This window comes from Elgaria multicarinata, chromosome 2, assembly GCF_023053635.1.
Source record: "Elgaria multicarinata webbii isolate HBS135686 ecotype San Diego chromosome 2, rElgMul1.1.pri, whole genome shotgun sequence".
Lineage (NCBI taxonomy): Eukaryota > Metazoa > Chordata > Lepidosauria > Squamata > Anguidae > Elgaria > Elgaria multicarinata.
In genome coordinates, this window is record NC_086172.1 from 79421686 (window position 1) to 79440429 (window position 18744).

An 18744-nucleotide genomic window follows, 5' to 3' on the forward strand; every position below is an offset into this window, starting at 1 on the left:
CTCGAGAGCTCCTCGCCGACACTGCTCGACTGGGTCTTGGAAGCGGTCGCCTTTCCCGTCACCCACTTTCCCTCGCGCGCACACGCCCTCCACGGGGCCCCAGACGGGCCCCCTCCTCCGTAGCCATGCCAATCAGAGGCGCACCTCCCTCTAAACGACCGTCGCGGCCCACTCCCACGACATTGCAAGATGAGGTCATTTACACCGACGGCTCTGGCTCGCATTACTTAATGCAGATTAAGAAGATCCTGCGTGTACATTCTGTCACTCGATTTTTAAAAAATAAAATAAAAATTGGCATGTTCCAAGTTATAATAACTAAAGCTGTTCAACGTGGGTTGATTTTTGGTCATAAGATAGCATTTTTGTAAATCCTAAAATGTTCCAGCTTTTGCCAGTATTTCAAGTCTATGAAAATTTTGACTGTGGTGTGTGTGTTTTTAGTTTGTTTGTTTTGCTTGCCCAGGCTTTGGTAACCAAAATTGATCGAACCCGCAAATCTTCAGTCTTCAGAACCAAATAAAAAAAAAAATCCACCCCATAAATATATATTCCATTTTTAAATCCGTGTGGTGTACGCATCACACAACTGAGCCGTCAATGACGGGTGACGGATGGCTACACTTGGAGTGCAACGGTTCCAGATGTTGTAATTGTGCGATATAACCTTGATCAGGAGGGTGTGATCCAATGCATGCTTTACATGGGAGTAAGACCCAATTAATTTAATGAGACTGACTTCTGAGTAAATATGCATGGGAATGGACTGCATTACTGTCAAAGGGTGGGCCTAAACACATCTACTTTACCCCGAGGGACCCAGATTGACTTCTGGTCGGGTTGTTGTCTTTCCAGAAATGTAAAGATTGGGGGGGGGGATTTACATCCCATTTTACACCTGCTTCTTGTATTACCTCGGAGTAGCTGCTTTCTCGAGGAGGCCTAGCTCCTTATTAGCCTTAAAAGGGGGGCCTTAGGGCGTTCAGAGCACTTCACGAACATCTTCTACCTACATCAACCATGCGAGTTTGTTCAGAATTATTAGTCACATACACACACACATCGCTATTGTAGCTGCAGCAGATGTGAAACCAGCTTCCTTAAGTAGGTGGCTTCCAGGTGTTTTGGCCTTAAAGTCCCATCAGCCCCAGCCATCATGACTGACGGCCAGGAATGCTGGGACTTGTAGTCCAAAACATCTGAGGGCACCAGATTGAGGAAGGCTGAGCTAGAGGGGGCTTGGCTGCTTGGATATTTGAACCAGCCACCAGGGGCTTCCAAGCAGTCGTGCTTTCAGCCCGATCCTTCCGTACGTTCTCTGGAAGTAAGAGTGGAGGCTGAGAGGTCTGATGTCAATGGGGCTGTGAAACTGCTCTGGGTTTCATTCAGAACTCTAAAAGAGCTATCCAAGGTGTTGGTCCTGTGGGGTGTGTGAGTTCAGCACCTTGGATAGCTCCTTTAAAGTTCTGATTGAAACCCAGCCAGTATTCACAACCCCACCGACATTGGAGCCACCAGCCTCCAGTGGAAGTAAACCTCGCTGCATTCATAATAGGATTTTTCCCCAGCTCAGCTCGCCTAGGTTCAGGGCACACGGATCCCACCCCCAGCCCTCCTAAGAGGCCACACGCATCCCCCCAGGACCCACTAAAGCCCGTTTCAGCTTTGAGACAGGCCAGTGAAGGGTAGTGGCTTCGATTTGGTGTGTGTGTGTGAATCTATTTTGGGTTTCAGTGAGAGCCAGCCGGAACTCTAAAGGAGCTATCCAAGGTGCTGATCCCAGAAGGTTCTTCCATTTGTTTCATTTTCTTGATTCAGCACCTTGGATAGCTCCTTTAGCCGTCTGGCCTGTTCTGACTGAAACCCAGAATGGACTCACAGCCCGTCCCCAAATCGAACCCCCCAGCTTCCATTGTGGTAGGCAGTGATCTGGCTTGGCTAGGAATGGACCAAGACCTGTGAAGGTAGAATCCTAAACGCACCCCGTTTGCCCTTCCCCCTCCCCCACTCCTCGCGTGGGTACTGAAGGATGAAGTGGCCCGGAGAGAGAGAGAAGGAGCGAGCGATTAATAATGGAGAGAGAGGCGGCAGCGAGCGCTCTGCCAGTAGCTGCTGCTTCCTTTCCTTGGGAGAGCAGCGATTATTGGCAGGGGAGTCTCTGGCAGTGCTTCGACCAGCTGGCGCCTATTCCAGGTTGTCATTTACACGGGCTGCTGCTGCTGCTGCTGTTGCTTTTCTACCTTCCCTCCCTGCGGCTTGTCTTGAGTTTGCTTCACTGGAGGCTGGTCGGTTTCGTTGGAGCTGTGAATCCATTTCGGGTTTCAATCAGAACCAGCCAGAACTCTAAAGGAGCTATCCGAGGTGATGACCCCAGTTTGGATTGGGGTTAAGCACTTTGGATAGCACATTTAGAGTTCTGGCTGATTCTGATTGAAACCTTGAATGGATTCACAGCCCCAACGAAATCGGAGCAATCAGCCTCCACTGGGTTGCTTGCTGAGGCCCAGCTTTCTTCCAGGTTGTCCTCTTTCACTAGCCATCATTCATGGATGTGGAGGGGGGTTGAGGAAGAAACCTAGCTGGTTTTGGGGGGTGAGGGGGCAAGTAGACTGGGCTCAGTCCCTCCACTCAGCTCAATGTCTTTATCCTGGACTTTGCTTCCTCCATCTTCTGACATGTCCGAATAAATTCCATGGGAAACATTCCTAATGAAGACTAACCCAGCTTGCTTGGGTCAGAAGCAGAGGAGACTCAATGAAGATTCTTATAGTGGGAAACAGAACCACCCTGGCAGAGATGTGTGTTTGTAAATAATTGTAGGTTCTGCATCACACGTAGGTTCCTAGTTGTTCTCCAGGTTCTGCCACATTCTGGAGTGTCGACCAGACAATTCCCAAACCCATAGAAGTGGAACACAGTGGAGGCTGGTAGCATCGATTTCAGTGAGGTTGTGAATCCACCCTGGGTGTCACTCTGAATTTTAAAGGAATTATCCCAAGTACTGAACCCATTTGGGGGGTAGGGGGTCAGCACTTTGGTTAGCTCCTTTAGACTTCTGGCTGGTTCTGACTGAAACCCAGAGAGGATTCACAGCCCCACTGAAATCAGAGCCAGCAGCCTCCACTGGTGTAGCACCTTTATTAGGCCAACTCAAAACCCACCAAAAACGTGCAGGCATTCGAGGCCTCCAGATCACATCATCAGGCAAGAAGTTACAAAAAGCAGGTGTGGGAAATGAATAGGATCCACCATATCAGCCTTCCCCAACTTGGTGCCCTCCAGATGTCTTGGACAGCAACGCCCATAATTCCTAGCCAGCATGGCCACGTTGCAGTCCAAAATATCTGGAGGGCACCAGGCTGGGGAAGGCTGCACTCTATGGACCTTGGGATTTTTCTCAGGACCAACATGGCTGGCTTTGGCTTTCGTATGATTTGGAGACAGCCTTGAGGTGGAGGCAAGACGTGGCTGTGGGCTTTGACTAATCCTGGGTAGCCCTGATACCACTCCAGCCAATGCATCTCAAAATCCCGGTGGAGGAAGGGCTGGCACGGCTCTGAGGCGCCCTGCACCTGCCTCGAAGAAGAAGAAGAAGAAGAAGAAGAAGAAGAAGAAGAAGAAGAAGAAGAAGAAGAAGAAGAAGAAGAAGAAGAAGAAGCCGCCGCCCACCCAAGAGATCCTGGCCAGATCCAAGTTCAAGCTGCAGCCCGTCATAACGACAAGCACCCCGTTCCTTCATCTTGATGAGGCTTTTCTCATTTTGGAGAGGCAAGACCTTCTTGAGTAGATCCCAGGAGAGGCGCGCGCGTGCGTGTGTTCTTTCACCTGCCTGTGCAGATAAACCGCTTTGGGAGTTTCTATAGACATAGCGGGATAGACGTTTCTATAAATAAAAGAATGAATAAGAATGCAATCCTAAACGCACCTATGCTTACTTGCGAGTAGACTTGGTAGGCCTGCGCGGCAGACGCCGGTGGTTGGAGGTAGGCCTTCGCTGCGAAAGCTCGCCCTGAGCTGGAAAGCAAGTAGGTGGGTGAGAGGGTCAAAGAATGTATCGCCCGGTGTGTTGCTGCGCCCTCCAAACCACGCGAATGGTCAGGAGGAATCGGTTTTGGGTGCAACACTGGTGGCCCCTTCGGTGTAAAGCACTACATTCATCGAAAGCTTTTGCGCATTCAGTGCCCTGGGTTTGAGCCACTTCGGTTTCCCTCTGCCCCGATTCTCTCCCGCTAATGTGCGCACACTGCGGGGAGGATTGGTGACTAGTGCCTTTGAAAAGGGTCGCTGCTCATCAGCTATTTCGATTTGGGAGAGCAGATGTTGCTACTCCAGTTCTTCCCCCTCCCCTCTAATCACACCGCTGTCGAGCTGCTCAAAACACTTCGGAATCATCTTCCACTGATTACGAAACCAGATTCCATCCCTAAAAATACTTTTTGCTGTACTGCGGGACCAACAAGAGCCAATCACAAGGATCGCAAGAGGAGGGAAGAAGCGGGAAACTTCTCCCCGCGGAGGAACTCGGGTCCTCGTGCTTTCTTGAAAGCCCGGTCCTCTGCTCTCGAGCATCCCAGAGATGTTATTATTATTCGCCAGGCACTACCAGTGGAAGCTGGTGGCTGCTCCAATTTCGGTGGGGTTGTGAATCCATCTTGGGTTGCTTTAAAGTCAGAGCTTTAAAGGAGCTATCTAGGGTGCTGAACGCCCCCCCCCCAAATATATTTAGTAGTTTGGAAAGCTCCTTTAAAGTTTTGGCTGGTTCTGACTGAAACCCAGAATGGATTCACAGCCACCAGTCTCCACTGAGCACGCCTCCTATACTCACTTCCTCCCTGAACCCCTTCCCAAAAGGCACTAGCTACATACAAGTCCATTTGAAGGTCTTGCCTATTTTAAACTTCTGCTCCTCCGTGGCGGCGCCGGGGGTGGGAGGGGACGGGGGTGGCAAGCCCGCCCCGCCCCCCCCAACAAGGAGCTTGCTACCCCAGTTGCTGTCAGGCAAAGCTGGCCCCGCCCCATGCAGGAGTCTGGAGTTTGGGGAAAGGTGTGCAGCGAAACAGGTGTCTTGGGGAGGGGCTATGCTCTGATTTCCTAACGCGTGTTGGTGAGCACTTAACTTTCTTTAATCAGCCATGCATTCACTTCGCAAGTCCGTCCCATTGAGTTGAATGGGTCCTGGCCCTAAGTGTGCATCGGCTTGCGGCTTTAGGTCTCGATGGGCCTTACTTCAGACGAATACGCGGAGAATCGAGCAGAGGCATGCGACTGTCAGTGTGAAATGGGGAATTAATCCGGATGAATAATAAATGGGGACTGCGAAGTCTTCGCAGGCGGCGGCGTTCGCAAGCGACCCACCTCTTTTCTGGGCGAGGGCGCTGGGTTCCGCCTCCACACACACACGCACACGCACACACACCCCGGGTCCAGACGCGATGACGCCTCCAGGGTGGGGCGAGGCACGTGGGCGTGGCCGGGGGAGGGCGTGGGAGCGCGCCGGGGCTGCGGAGCGGGCGGCCGGGCGAGGGCGGCCGGCTCGGGAGTGGCCAGGGCGGACCCTCCCGTCCCGGAAAGGGTTAAAGCGGCAGCGGGGGGGCGGAGCCCAGGCTGGCCCTGGGAATAAGGCGCCGCCGCCCGGCCGCCTTCGCTCCCTTTCTCGGAGTGGCGCTGGCTGTGCCGTGGCGGCGCGCGCGGAGCGGAGCGGAGCGGACCAGATGCGTCCTGGCGACTCCCCCGGGAAGATGAAGCCTCCGTCCGGCCGCTCTCGCCGGCGGAGCGGAGGGTAGTGCGGGGCGAAGGAGGCGGGCGGGCGAGTCCACGGCCGGCCATGAGCCCCCGCGGGCGGCACCCGCACTCGCAAGGACTCGTCCTGCGCCGCCTGGCTGCGCTGCGCCCTGTCCGGCAGGAGCCTCGCTAGGGAGTCCTGGCATCGGAGTGGTTTAGCTGCTCAGCGAGGAGGACTTTGCGAGTCATCGCTCCCCTTCGTGCCCTCTCCTCCTCCCCCTCCTCCTCTTCCCCCCTTCTCCTGAAATTTGTCCTCCCTTCCTTTCGTCTTTTCTACCGCCCCTCCACCAAGTCTGCCTGGCACCATGCTGCTCCGTCTGGGACCCACCCTGTACGGTAAGCGAGGATCCTCCGCCCCACACCTCTGATCCTTTTTCGGGGTGTCTAGATTGGCGTGTGCTGCTGGTTTGGGGGGGGCGAAGATTGGGGACGGGGGAGAGAGCGCGGGAGGGGGAGAGGTCGGCGGGACCTCGCTTGTGAGCGGGTCAAAGGAGAGAAGCAGCGGCGGGCAGATGCCTGGACAGGCTGGTGATGCGAGTTTGGAAAGCGAAAGAAGTCAATCCCTTCCTTGTCCCTCGGAGATGCCCCCTTTGAGATCACGGGACGCCTCTCGGGGGAATATCCTCGCTCCCCGCCCCCCCCCCCCCACACACACCATACATGCCCATGCCGGTGCCTTCCCATCCTCGCCCCATAGCGACCTTGAGGCGGATAGATCTCCCAAAGGCGCTATGAGGTTCACGTGGACTCCAGCGGATGGGCGTCTGCTTGGAGCCGTTCTGGATCTAATGGTTCAGAAATAACTGCTGCTCCCCGATCCTAGGTTTCTTCACGGCCGTGGCAGGAGCGCTGGATCGCCTCTCTGGAGCAAGACGAGGCGGAAGGCAGGGCAGAGCGAGGAGGACGATCCTTCACACACACACACACACACACACACACCAACAACAACAACAACACCTGGGATGCTCAGCCCAAGGTTTTGTTTGACAACTCGCCTGCTTCAGATGGTTCCAAAAGCCACCCAGATATTGTTTCCTCTCTCCGTGGAGGGAGAAAAGAAAAGAGCACGTGTAACTTCTAGGGGCACCAGAGAACTGATTGCAGAGAGGCAGAGGTTGACCTGTGTGTAGGCGTAGAAAGGGTTCAAGCTCTTTCCCCTCCAGGTCAGCCAAGCCCATTCTCTCCACTAAATGCCTATACCCGAAGTTGGAAGGAAGCGCCACTTATTGGCAGAACTGTGCAAGATTGACTATCCAAGGTGATGGATCGTGCCACGGGAGGGGAGGGGGGACTGGGATGTGTTTCTGTCTCTTGATTGGGGATGCTCAGCAGCTCTGAATGCATAAAGGACAGCGGCTGTGTGCTGTGCTGTCGGCGATGGAGGCCAGATCCAAGGCATGGCAAGTGGGGGCAGTTTCCTTGGCAGCCTCCTGCTGGACAGATGCAGGGCCTGTGGGGTTCAGGATCAGGAGCCCAGGCCGGAGTTCAGATGTGGCAAGCCAGGCTGCTGCTGGGGCCGTGCCTCGCTGGATTGGAGGCAAGCCGATGGCTTTCTGCTCCACGCTGCCTGTTGCCATTTATAGCCTGGCCCCCAATGGGTTACGCAACAACAGGCAGCTGCTTGTTTGAGGGGTGTTGAATTATGGACGAAAGAGGAATTGTGTTGTGTTGGGCTTAATCCGCGTCACCAGCCACGTCAGACCTGCTACTTCAGGCCCCCTCCCAAGGATGCTGCCTACACACACACACACACACACACACACACACACATACACACTACCCACCACGGAGTTGCCACTTTTGTTTCAATGCCCGTCAGGGCTCCCCAGATTTAAGAGTAGGAGTTGTGTGTGGTCTGCCTTAGTAGCAAAGTAATGCTTTCTGCCATTGTTTGTGTTGAAAGATGCGTGCGCGCGCACACACACACACACAGGCCCTCCATGTGTTGGACTACAGTTCCCACTATCCCCAGCTGGCATGGTGGGAGTTCACCCTCTGTACCTGCTAGGCAGGTTCTATCCCTGACCAGGATGCTGAGAAACCTGGAGTGTTCCAGGCACTCTTCAAAGCCAGAACACAGGTCTGTACACCTTTGGATCGCAATTAGATAGATTCCTATGGTGAGGTGTGTCTCTGATGATGGAATCGTGGTGGAGGGCCAAAGCTCTGACTTGCACCTCCCAAGGGACCCTGTTACCACTCCATTTGCACCACTTTTTTTGCATGTGGCAACAGGAGGGTCAGATAGTTCCCCTTGCTGTGGGGGGAGTGAGCAGGCCCTGGCTCAGCAACCTGTCATTGTGGAGTCTATGGAAAGGCTGTAGGGTCAGAATCAAGTAAGAGTTACGAGTGCAGTAGCAAGAATGTTATTCCTCCGTTGTAGAAGAACGTTCTAGTGTTAAGACTGAGTTGGGGTAGGGAGGGAGCCTTATTAATGAATCACCAACAATACTGCCAGTGGCATATATTGCACCCTGATCTGGCATCAACAGATTTAAAAGAACTCTGGGGAAATAGCTGGGCAGAGCTGCAGGAATGACGAGTTCACAGGTTGGAGGTTAGAAATGCTAACAAAGTGATCAAAACATATTGAAGCCCTTTAAATACAGTCAGCTTTTTCAGGATGAAAGCTTATGACACCAAAAATACTTCTTTTTTTCCTGGCGGACGAAGGCAAAGCCAACAGCTGGCAGTGAAAGAAGCCTTTAAAGCCAGGTTAATTAGCCCAAGGGGAGAGGAGGCAAGTCTTTCTCCCTTGCAGTAGTCCAAGTCAATACCATGCCCTGATGTTTGGCAAAATGCTCTGTCAAGAGCAGAGGAATCTGATGCATGCATTTCTACTTGGAAGTGTCCGAGGTGGGGCGGAACTAGGAGGTGATGGGTGCCCTTAAAAAGCCAAGAAAAATCTTTTTTGTAGGGACTCAAAACATACGTATTTCTTCCTCTTGGTTGTGGAAGCCCATCTTGTGGGGTTGATTTTTGCTCCTACCTCTTAGTTTATGAAAGGAGCCTATCTAGCTATTGATCTGTTGGATAGGTCCCTAGTCATGGTCTTCGGGGATGGGGGGTGGATAGCAGCTTTACTCACTTCCCAACTTTCCCTGGTATGCCAAGGCCACAGCCCTGGATCTGATGGCAGACAAGTCTGGGGTTGTGCTGCCCCTAAGATGCCTTGTTGAGAGAAGCCCATGTGCCCTATCCCCCCCCCACACACACACACAAGCACACCAGCCAACCCACCCACTCACCCCTAGCAGATTTCCCCCATAACTCCCTCACTTCTTGAGGGTTGGGTCTATCTGCCAGGATGTCCCACCCACTGACTTCCTTTTTGCCTCCCATATAATCAAAGAAGAGGCACTCATATACGCATTCCTTGGATGATGAACACCTGGAAGGGGGGCAACACCTCTTCCACTCCCAAAGGCAGCACCTCTGCCTTGGCCTGCTGCTGCTGCTCTCTCCCTCCCTCCCTCCCCATCATGGGTTGAGTTGTTACTGCTGCCTTCCCAAGGGAGTGGTAATTCATCATAGCTCTGGTGAAAAGCTGGAGGACGCTGAGGGGCTTGTGCTAATAGGCATACAAACTTGAATGATCTGGCAAGGTTAATGAACGTCCAGGGAAGTTTGCTTCTGAGGGAAAGATCAAAGGTTTTAATCTCTGAAGAAGCAGTTTAGAGGGGAAATGCCTTAACTCATATAGGTTTGGGTGGGGATTACAGGGTACAAATGATCAGTGCCCCAGCGGGGGAACCGGGGGCGTCCTTTGCGTCGTGTATTAGGAAGGGGGCAGGAAAGTAGTTTTTTCAGCATAGTACAATGTGCTCGGTCTACTTTGACATTTTCAGCTTGAAAATTATGAGTGAGCCATTTCTTGACTTTCACTGAGAAAAACCCAGTAAAGCTTTTCCTGCAGGACACTGAGAATTTTTTTTGGGGGGGGGGGGGATAGTGGGAAGATGCAGGTGGCTGAGCACGGCCCCTGGATTTATTGGGGAATGGACAGGGTGGTGGGCTTGAGAAGTAATTTGGTACGAAAGTGTTGCGCGGTGGGTGGGGGGTGGGGGGAGTCAGCAGTATCTCCAACTTGCCTGCAAGCTCCCTTCCCCCAAGATGATGCAGAGAGGCCAGAGGGCTTTTATGGGGAGAGAGGAGCAGCTTCCAGTCCCCTCCCCTCTCCTCTTTCTCTGCCCAAGCTCCAGCGAAAGCCACAGGCCTGAATTATGGATGAGACTCCTTGGGTTACAGCCGTTCCACCGCACCAGCGAAGAGTCCAGAGACAGAAGCAGTCAACATGAGCAAGCTGCAGCTCCCTCCGCCCTCCCAGCTCAAGATAGAGGCTTTTCTCTTCCCCCCCCCCCCCGTTTTCCCTTGAGGGGACAATCGGCCTACCATTACGGGAGGAAATGGTCATTGCTGATGGCCAGGAACACCGGCTTCCTTTCGCCCCACCCAAGGCTTGGGGAGGAAGGGGGGTTTATTATAGCAGGGCGGTGAGGAGAGACAGGTAGAGCTGGATTTCCTTCCCTGTTTCACGGTGTTGGAAATGGGATCCCGTGGTGGCTGCAAGGCAGCGAGCCCTCCGCTCTCCCCTTGGCGGCTGTGATCAGCTGGCCTGATTCCCCCTGCCCCGGTGACGGCTGGGCCACCTCGCCCACCCCCTTGCAGACGGCGCGGAGGAAGACTTGCTCTGTCTAACTGGGTCAGTGCAAGACTTCGGCTGGTAATCTTATGGCAAAGGAAGGGGACAGAGGAGGGCAGGGACGTGCCTGGAAGGAGACGCAGATTGAGGCTGCTGACCTGTGGAGTGAAACTCGCTCCAGCTTCCCTCTGCCTGTTTCCCATTTCAAATCGCATGCAGTCCGCAGAAAGGGGAGGGCCGAGGCCTCCGGTTCCAGGGGAAACGTCCCGATGAGAAGCCCAGAATGCTTTTTTAAAAGATCAAATGCTGTTCTGAGCAGCCACAACCCTGTTGCATTCCAGCCAAAACTGAACTTCGTGTGAGACCCCAGACAGTGGCTGTACCAAGGGGCAGTGGAGGCTGGTGGCTCTGATGTCCGTGGGGCTGTGAATCCTCTCTGGGTTTTAGTCAGAAGCAGCCAGAACTCTAAAGGAGTTGTCCCAGGTGCTGAACCTATGTGGAGGGATTGGGTTGAGCACTTTGAATCGCTCCTTTCGAGTTCTGACTGAAACCCAGAGCAGATTTACAGCCCCACTGACGTCAGAGCCATCAGCCTCCCCTGGTAAGGGGAATGTGATGTGCGCCTTGCTGAAGGAAAATGGGAGGAGGCTGTATTTGTCCCACTCTGTGAGAGGTATGGTAGAGGCGGCTTGAAGGACTTCTGCTTCTGCGTGGCACTTGTCACCAGCAGGATGGAGGATGGAGGGAGTGGGAAGGGAGCGTAGGGCCCGAGTGGAGGTAGTGTGAACTCCTGAAACGGCATCAGCAGCTTGTGTTACTCGTTTACCACGTCACGCCACCTACACACATACAGACAGAGGTTGGGAGCCGTGCACGTGCGCAGCGGAGTGCTCACGTGAAACCATCTGTGCCCCTCCGCACATGGTGAAAATCAACGCTCGCTTGCCTAGGGAAGCACACACACAAACACACACACGTATGCTGGCCTTCTCATGTGGGATTATGCCTTGGCAGAGTTGCCAACTTGGGTGACTTTGGAAGTCACACGATACAGGATTTTTCTGTTCGCATCTCAGCTCTTGCAAAGTGGGAGGCTTTGGGCTTTCTAAAATTTACATCAGAGTAAATAGTCAGTTCTCAAGGAAAGAACAAGAGCTGGTAAATATACCTATCAAAGATGATGATGATAGGTTAATAATAATAATAATAATAACAACAACAACAACAGGTAACCAATCAAGGATATAATGCTGTGGGTCTTAAATCTTCTGGCATTTGTTTATTTAAGCCTTTTTAATAGCAGGTGGTTTGTGCTCAGTGGGCAGTACTAAAGAGAGTGTGGTGCAGTGGGGGGCGGCAAAAGGCAGAATGGGATCTACTAATAGATCTCGGGATTGGCAAAGATTTCTGACTTTTGATTGTTTGACAATAGAAACAACAAAATACCCCCTCTCTTTGCCCTAAAGTTTACTGTTGAAATGAAGAAAGCTTGGGGTAACCAGGAATGGATTTTTGTGTGGAAGGGCTGTGAACTGCATTTCAATGTAGAATTCAATCAAAACCAATGCATGGACTTAGATTCTGTCTTTTGTAGCAGTCTCCAGTTGGTGAATCTCAGGGTTTTAAAAAAGAAAAAGAAAAGGTAGATCCTGCAAGATGGAATTCTTCTCCTTGATGCAGTGGTAAGAGTAATGGCCGGGTAATAATAATATAGCTGTTTTGAAGTAGCCCACGTACTGGTGAGTGTGTGTGTGTTTTAGGAGTGTAGTGCTAGAGCAGCCTGTGCTGGAGTATGCCACGTAAGCAGGAGCTCAGTGAGTGAAGGGGCTCATTCCCTCTTCTTCCCTTCCAGGCTTGGCTCCCACGTTCCTCCTCCTGCTAGCTGTGCCTCTGGGTGCGCCCATGTGCCCCATGCTTTGCACCTGCTACTTTTCTCCACCCACCGTCAGCTGCCAGGCCAACAACTTCTCCTCGGTGCCACGGATCCTGCCGCCCAATGCACAGCGCCTCTTCCTGCAAAACAATCTGATTGGGACCCTGCGCGCTGGGATGTTTGGGCCCAGCCTCACCACCCTCTGCCTCTACTCCAACAACATCTCCTCCATCCACCCGGGCACCTTCCGCCACCTCCAAGCTCTCGAGGAGCTGGACCTTGGAGACAACCACAACCTGCGCACTCTTGACCCAGAGACGTTCCGGGGGCTGGAACGGCTGCAGTCTCTGCACCTTTACCGCTGCCAGCTTAGCAGCCTCCCAAACACCATCTTCCGCAACCTCTTCAGCCTCCAATACCTCTATCTTCAGGAGAACAACCTGCTTTGCCTGCAGGTGAGCAAACCACCAGTTCTGGTTCAGCCTAGGGCATGGGCCATTTCCGCTGGCCTCTAGAGCAGGGTGGGGAACCTCAGGCCCGCGGGCCCCATCTGGCCCTCCTGGGGTCCTAATCCAGCCCTTCAGGGTTCTCCAGATGGCCACGCCCCCTTTCCTCTTGCCCGACCCTCTTTCACCCCACCAGTTTGCTTGGAGTTTTCCCATCTTTTGCACAGTTCCCCCGCCCCAGTCCTAAAAGGCTGAAATGCATCTTAAGGCTTAATGGCTTGTAGTAAGAGCATTAAGCTTCAGTCTGCTGGTGTTTTTTGGTGTTTGGGCCTCGCTCCCTTTTGCCATTGGCCCTGCCTCCCACTGGAATGGGCCTCTCAAGAGCTTCTCCGAACCTGAATTCGGACTTCAGGCTGAAAGATTTCTCATCCCTGCTATAGAGAGAGCTGCTTTGTAGGAGGGTGGTGAAATAGAATCATAGAAGAGTAGAGTTGGAAGGGGCCTAGGGTGACCATATGAAAAGGAGGACAGGGCTCCTGTATCTTTAACAGTTGCATAGAAAAGGAAATTTCAGCAGGTGTCATTTGTATATATGGAGAACCGGTGAAATTCCTTCTTCATCGCAATAGTTAAAACGCAGGAGCTATACTAGAGTGACCATATTCAAAAGAAGGCAGGGCACCTGCAGCTTTAACTGTTGTGATGAAGAGGGAATTTCACCAGGTTCTCCATATATACAAATGACACCTGCTGAAATTCCCTTTTCAATACAACTGTTAAAGATGCAGGAGCCCTGTCCTCCTTTTCATATGGTCACCCTAATACTATAAGGCCATCGAGTCCAACCCCCTGCTCAATGCAGGAATCCATCTTAAAGCATCCCTGACAGATGGCTGTCCAGCTGCATTTTGAAGACCTCGAGTGTAGGGTTCCCTTTCTCTTTGGGTCATCCTCTGGGTAGAATTCTTTCCATTTGTGGACCTTTGGCCCTTTTGAAAATGTGCTCTCATCATAAACCAAGAAAAGTTTATGTGGCTGTTACATGGTGGGGGTTGCAGAGCCTGGGAAGGAGGAAAAAATGGCCAGTGAGGGTGGAGGAAGAAATATGGCTCCAAATTTTGAGTGAATGCTGAGGATGGGTGGGTGGTCACCTCACTTGGCAGATGAAGGGGGCGGCGGAGTGAGTGTTGACAATGGGCCTCAAAATAGATGGTTTAGCATGTGAGTGGACTCTTGAGGGGGCAAATTGAGGCCCCTCCACCCTATATCTGGAGACTGGCAAAGAACCAGTGTGGCACTCAGCCCTCCCCCGCATGCTGGTTCTCCCCTAAAGGCAGATGCTCAGTGCCCTGCCAGCGACTCACTTAAAAACCACATGCCTATCCGCCCCTGGGCCCTGTGGCTTAAGAGTAGGGAAACTGCAGCCTGGCCTGCAGCAGTAAAAATGCATTTGCAGATCATGCCTCAGTGCTTCAAGCCACATCCTTAGTGGAGGGGGGTGGGGGAAGGACAACGTTCAATGAGTAGGAAAGGAGTGAGCTACGCTCTTGCAGTGCGAGACGTCCAAAGCAGGAGTCAGCTGAACAATAACCTCTGGGTTTACACCCAGGGGTACATTCCTGCAGAAAGAGCAGGGGTGTGTGTGTGTGTGTGTGTGTGTGTGTGTGTGTGTGAGAGAGAGAGAGAGAGAGAGAGAGAGAGAGAGAGAGAGAGGTGGAAATGCCAGGGATGTGGGGAGTAATGAGTTGAGGCAGGGGTAGCTAAGCTTTTTGGGCCATGGACACATTTGGCGATTTGAGAAACTGTGAGCATCCCCACAAAATGGCTGCCATGGGAGGCAAGGCAAAAGACTGAGGAGAAGGCAAGAATGGGGTCTAAGCAACTTCTTTGAACCCAGTGTTTTCAGCACCGACAGAAACCTAGTTCAACAGCAAGTTAAAATGGGTTAACTTTTTTATAAAATTGCGAGGGTGAGGGCACCTTGGCAGTCACCAAGAAAGGACTCCGGGAGGTGGGGGCTGCATTGGGGCCCATAGGCACTACATTGCCTACCCTCGAATTAAGGTCTCTGTAGCCAGGTTAAAATGCTCCTTGTGAAGCAGAGGCCTCTTGGGGTGGTCTTCATAGCTTGTCCTTCTCCCTCAATCTCCCAGGATGACCTTTTCGTGGACTTGGCTAACCTGAGCCACCTTTTCCTGCATGGCAACAAGATTTGGCAGCTCTCCGAGAATGTCTTCCGGGGCCTGTCTGGATTAGACCGCCTGTTGCTGCACCGGAATCGCCTGCAGACCGTCCCGACGTGGGCTTTCCGCGACCTGGGCAAGCTCACCATCCTATACTTGTTCAATAACAGCCTGACCACCCTCTCTGGGGAAACACTCTCAGAATTGCCTTCCCTGGAGTTCCTGCGCCTCAACAACAACCCGTGGGCCTGCGACTGCCGCGCCCGCTCCCTCTGGGGCTGGTTCCAGCGCACGCGCGTCTCCGTCTCGGATGTCCTGTGTGCATCCCCTGCTGAGCGCAAGGGCCGCGACATGCGTTACTTAAGGGAAACTGCTTTTCAGGGCTGCCCTCTGGTCCAACACCACCCAGTTGGGTTTGACTGGGGCTGCCGCCCTGAGTGGGAGAATGGAGCATCTCCTCCCCGCCCCCACCCCCACCCCAATGGCTCATCCAATCACCTCTATGGCCTAGGAGGGTCACCTCCTGCTGATCCCTCCTCCTTCTATAGGGACGTACCAGCCAATGACATCCGCAGCCCCAAGTATGACCCACCCACAGAGGATGACTATTGGGGGGGCTATGGCAATGAAGGAGGACAGCTGAAAAAGGGGTGCCCCGGACCTGGCTGTTCAACCCTGGACTCTGGAGCTATCAGAATCGGCTTCTTGCTGCTTCCCCTTCCTTACCTATTGATGCTGTTGGGACCTTCCTGGTTTTGACCACGGCGGGTGGGGGTGGCTGCTCTGTTGGATGCTCATTGGCTTTGGGAACTGAGACTGGGGGGATCCAAGCCAGGACGGATCCCCACCCAGCACTTAGCTGAGGCCAAAGTGATTAACCTTCACCCCAGGGGTAAAGGGAGACTAGATCCGTTGCTGCTGCTGCTTTCCTGGCCAATTGTGAGACTTATCAATAGAGCCACTTTCTGGGTGGTATCTGTCCTATTTTGTGAACCTTTGGCAATGTTGCCCCTTTTTTTCTGGGGAGTTGCATAACTCTTCTGTTAGAGATGTTCCCAAAATACTATTGCTTCCTGAGGCCTTCTCTGTTTGCCATATCCTGGAGAGAGCAAGGAACTCTTCTGTGCCTGATAAGGAAAGATGGAATGGACAAGAAACTGTATTTCAGAGCCTCTGTTCTTTCGACAGTGTCCTGCCATGCACACAAGTCCCTGCTCTGTCCAGTAGGACAGGATTCTTCATCTAAAAAGGGAAGTGTGGTCCACTTCCAGGGCTGGAGAAGACAACAGGAATCTTGGGCCCTTATCCCCATTATCTGATCTATTTTTATTTTATTTTTGGTTTTTTGTGGTAACACCAGGGGACCAATTCACATAATTGCTTGAGGTGATAGTTAACCAAGCACAAGGTTTTACTGGTTAAGTTATTCTTCATGGCAAGGATGATCCTCCGTGATGGTAAAGGCTGCTCTCTTGGTTATTTCACGCACCTAAGTCGGAAGGTGGCGGACTCTTCTTCGCTAGAGGTTTTTAGGCAGAGGCTGGATGGTCACTGATCAGGGATGCTGCAACAGTGGATTTCTTGCATCAGCAGGGGGTGAAGGGAGATGGATCTCTTCCGGCTCTGTGATTTACATCTTTAGGCAGCGGTCGCAGTTAGCACACAATGAAACACAATCATGTGAATTGGCCCTTGGTTGTAACATCTGGTCTTCATTTTTGCAGGAGTGTCTTTCCCCTGGTGCCTCCATGTCTCCCCCTTTTTTAAAAAAAAATGTGGCTGGTTGGAGAACTATTAAACTATTTTAGTATGGCTTGGTAGACTCGGTCACTCAAGGAAATGAGTACTGGAATATGCAGAGAGAACCATTTTGAGGGAAAAGCTGCTTAAAGAATCCCACAGTGTCCAGCTGGCAGGAAGACAACTGGGGAAGGCTAGCTGCTTCCTCAGCCGGAGGTTTCTTGTCCCCCAACACACATTCTTCTATTGATACCTGTTGGAGAAGCTCTTCACCCCATCATCCACCAATTTGGCCATTGAAAGAGATCAAGGTTTCAATCATCCGTGCTATTTGGCTTACTCAAAATACCATTATCGCAGCTGGTCTTCCTGGGTTTGCGGCCGTGGCACATTTATGCTGTTCTGTAACCTGAGTTTATCACAGAAGAGTGTACGCTCGGCGGAATAACTTAGCTGAGCCTTGCTCCCTGACGTGTACCGTTATGATACAAGTGTTTCTCACATTCACATGTCTTCTTTGTAAAGGTGTATCCTTAAATGATGTAATGTGATGAAGGTGACCTCAAGTGAATGGGCTGTGGTAGTTTGGGAACCAGGCCAGTTCTAAATATACAAAGGCTTTTTGTTTTGGTTTTTTTACAACCTTCGGTCTGAATGGCCTCTATTTCCATCCTGTCAGCCTGTAACATAGTTTCTTTTGCAATGTTTATTTACTGCCTTTCAAGGAAAAGTTCTCCAAAGTGTTTGCCGTGGTAAAATTGGACAACAATCGAAACACCTTTCTCCTAAAGCTGAGGTGGGCAACCCGCAGCCCTAGGGCTGCCTGCGAACCCTTGGCCTAAATCTCAAAAGCTGTCTCCATGCAGTCAAGTTCAGACCTCTGTCCCTTCCCTGGCAGCCCATTGTATGGAATGAAGAGAGAGAGAGAGAGAGCGCAAAAGGGTGGCAGAAAGAGAAGAGGACTGTCCCACACACTTCTGCCTCTGGCCTCACCCACCTATAACATGTGGCTCTTGGCAGATGACCCATGAGGGAATGTGGCCATCGACAGGGGAAGGGGAAAGGGTGGTCCACCCCTGTTCTAAAGCTTTCACTGCACTTTAATTTGCCCTCTTCCATGGACATGATGTTCCTTGAAGGCCTCATTGGACACATGGTGTCAGCAGCTCTTGGCACCTGGTGATGGAGGCTACTGGAGGGGCGGGGGGAACAGCTGCCTAAAACCTCTTGTTTTCCTTGTTCTCGTTGTAGCCTGGCTAGACCCACAGTAGCCATAGGGGTAATAGTGCTGTAGTGGAAGTAGATTGCCAAGCATTGGGCCTGGGTGGCACAAGAGGTTACACTACAAAGAAATCAGGGGCTATGTAAGGTTTGGTTGGAGGGCAGTTTGGAAGAAACACACTAAGGGCAGGAAAAGCATTTAAAGACTTGTAGCCACTTAAAGCCAACTCATTTATTATGGCATTCCGATGTTGCATCTGATGAAGTGGACTCTAGTCCATAAGAACTTATGTAATAATACATTTGCTTCTTGGTTGTTTAGCAACATAGAGAATAAACATGGTACCCCTCTGAAAGTTTATAAACCAGCCTTCTGCAACCTGGTGCCCTCCAGATGTTTTGGACTTCAATTCCCATCAGACCCTGCCACCATGGTCAATGGCTGGAAATGGTGGGAGTTGTAGTCTGAAATATCTGGAGGGCTTCAGGTTGGGAAAGGTTGGGATGGGCAGTATGGACCATAAGAAAAAGCAGGTAAAGAGGGAAGGTCCTTGTAAGACTTCCTATAGGTATATGGAAGGGTCAGAGCATTAAATGAGAACACGTTTCATTTTCAGATCTGTCCAAGAGTTCTTTCCAACCACCCAGAAGATGGCCTTACCCGGGACTGAAGGAGGACCCCTGCCAGTCCAGCACTGGGCATATGATGCACAGAATACCAGTATTCACATACTCCTCCTGAGCTCTTATTTTCTTGTTGTGCAAGATCCTTGTCATACACACATTTATACAGGTTTATTCTCCCCATTCTAAAGAGAGAAGCTTGTCAGTGATAATTCCAGTGGATAAAAACTTGGT

The 18744-nt window shown here is 51.9% G+C and overlaps 1 protein-coding gene across 1 annotated transcript; it reads left to right on the forward strand.

The window, feature by feature from the left end:
- The first annotated feature begins 5743 nt into the window (after positions 1–5743).
- Positions 5744–16977, forward strand: RTN4RL2 (reticulon 4 receptor like 2). Its single transcript, XM_063118704.1, has 3 exons — positions 5744–6117; positions 12276–12751; positions 14896–16977. Exons 1-3 carry the CDS (start codon positions 6087–6089, stop codon positions 15682–15684), a joined length of 1296 nt encoding a protein of 431 aa, XP_062974774.1. The 5' UTR covers positions 5744–6086; the 3' UTR covers positions 15685–16977.
- Positions 16978–18744: the final 1767 nt, after the last annotated feature.

Excerpts from the sequence above, each read along its gene's own strand:
- RTN4RL2 (XM_063118704.1), top strand. The coding sequence starts at position 6,087 with ATGCTGCTCCGTCTGGGACCCACCCTGTACG. Across the intron at positions 6,118-12,275 it reads TCTGGGACCCACCCTGTACG|GCTTGGCTCCCACGTTCCTC; the intron begins GTAAGCGAGGAT and ends CTTCCCTTCCAG. Across the intron at positions 12,752-14,895 it reads ACAACCTGCTTTGCCTGCAG|GATGACCTTTTCGTGGACTT; the intron begins GTGAGCAAACCA and ends TCAATCTCCCAG.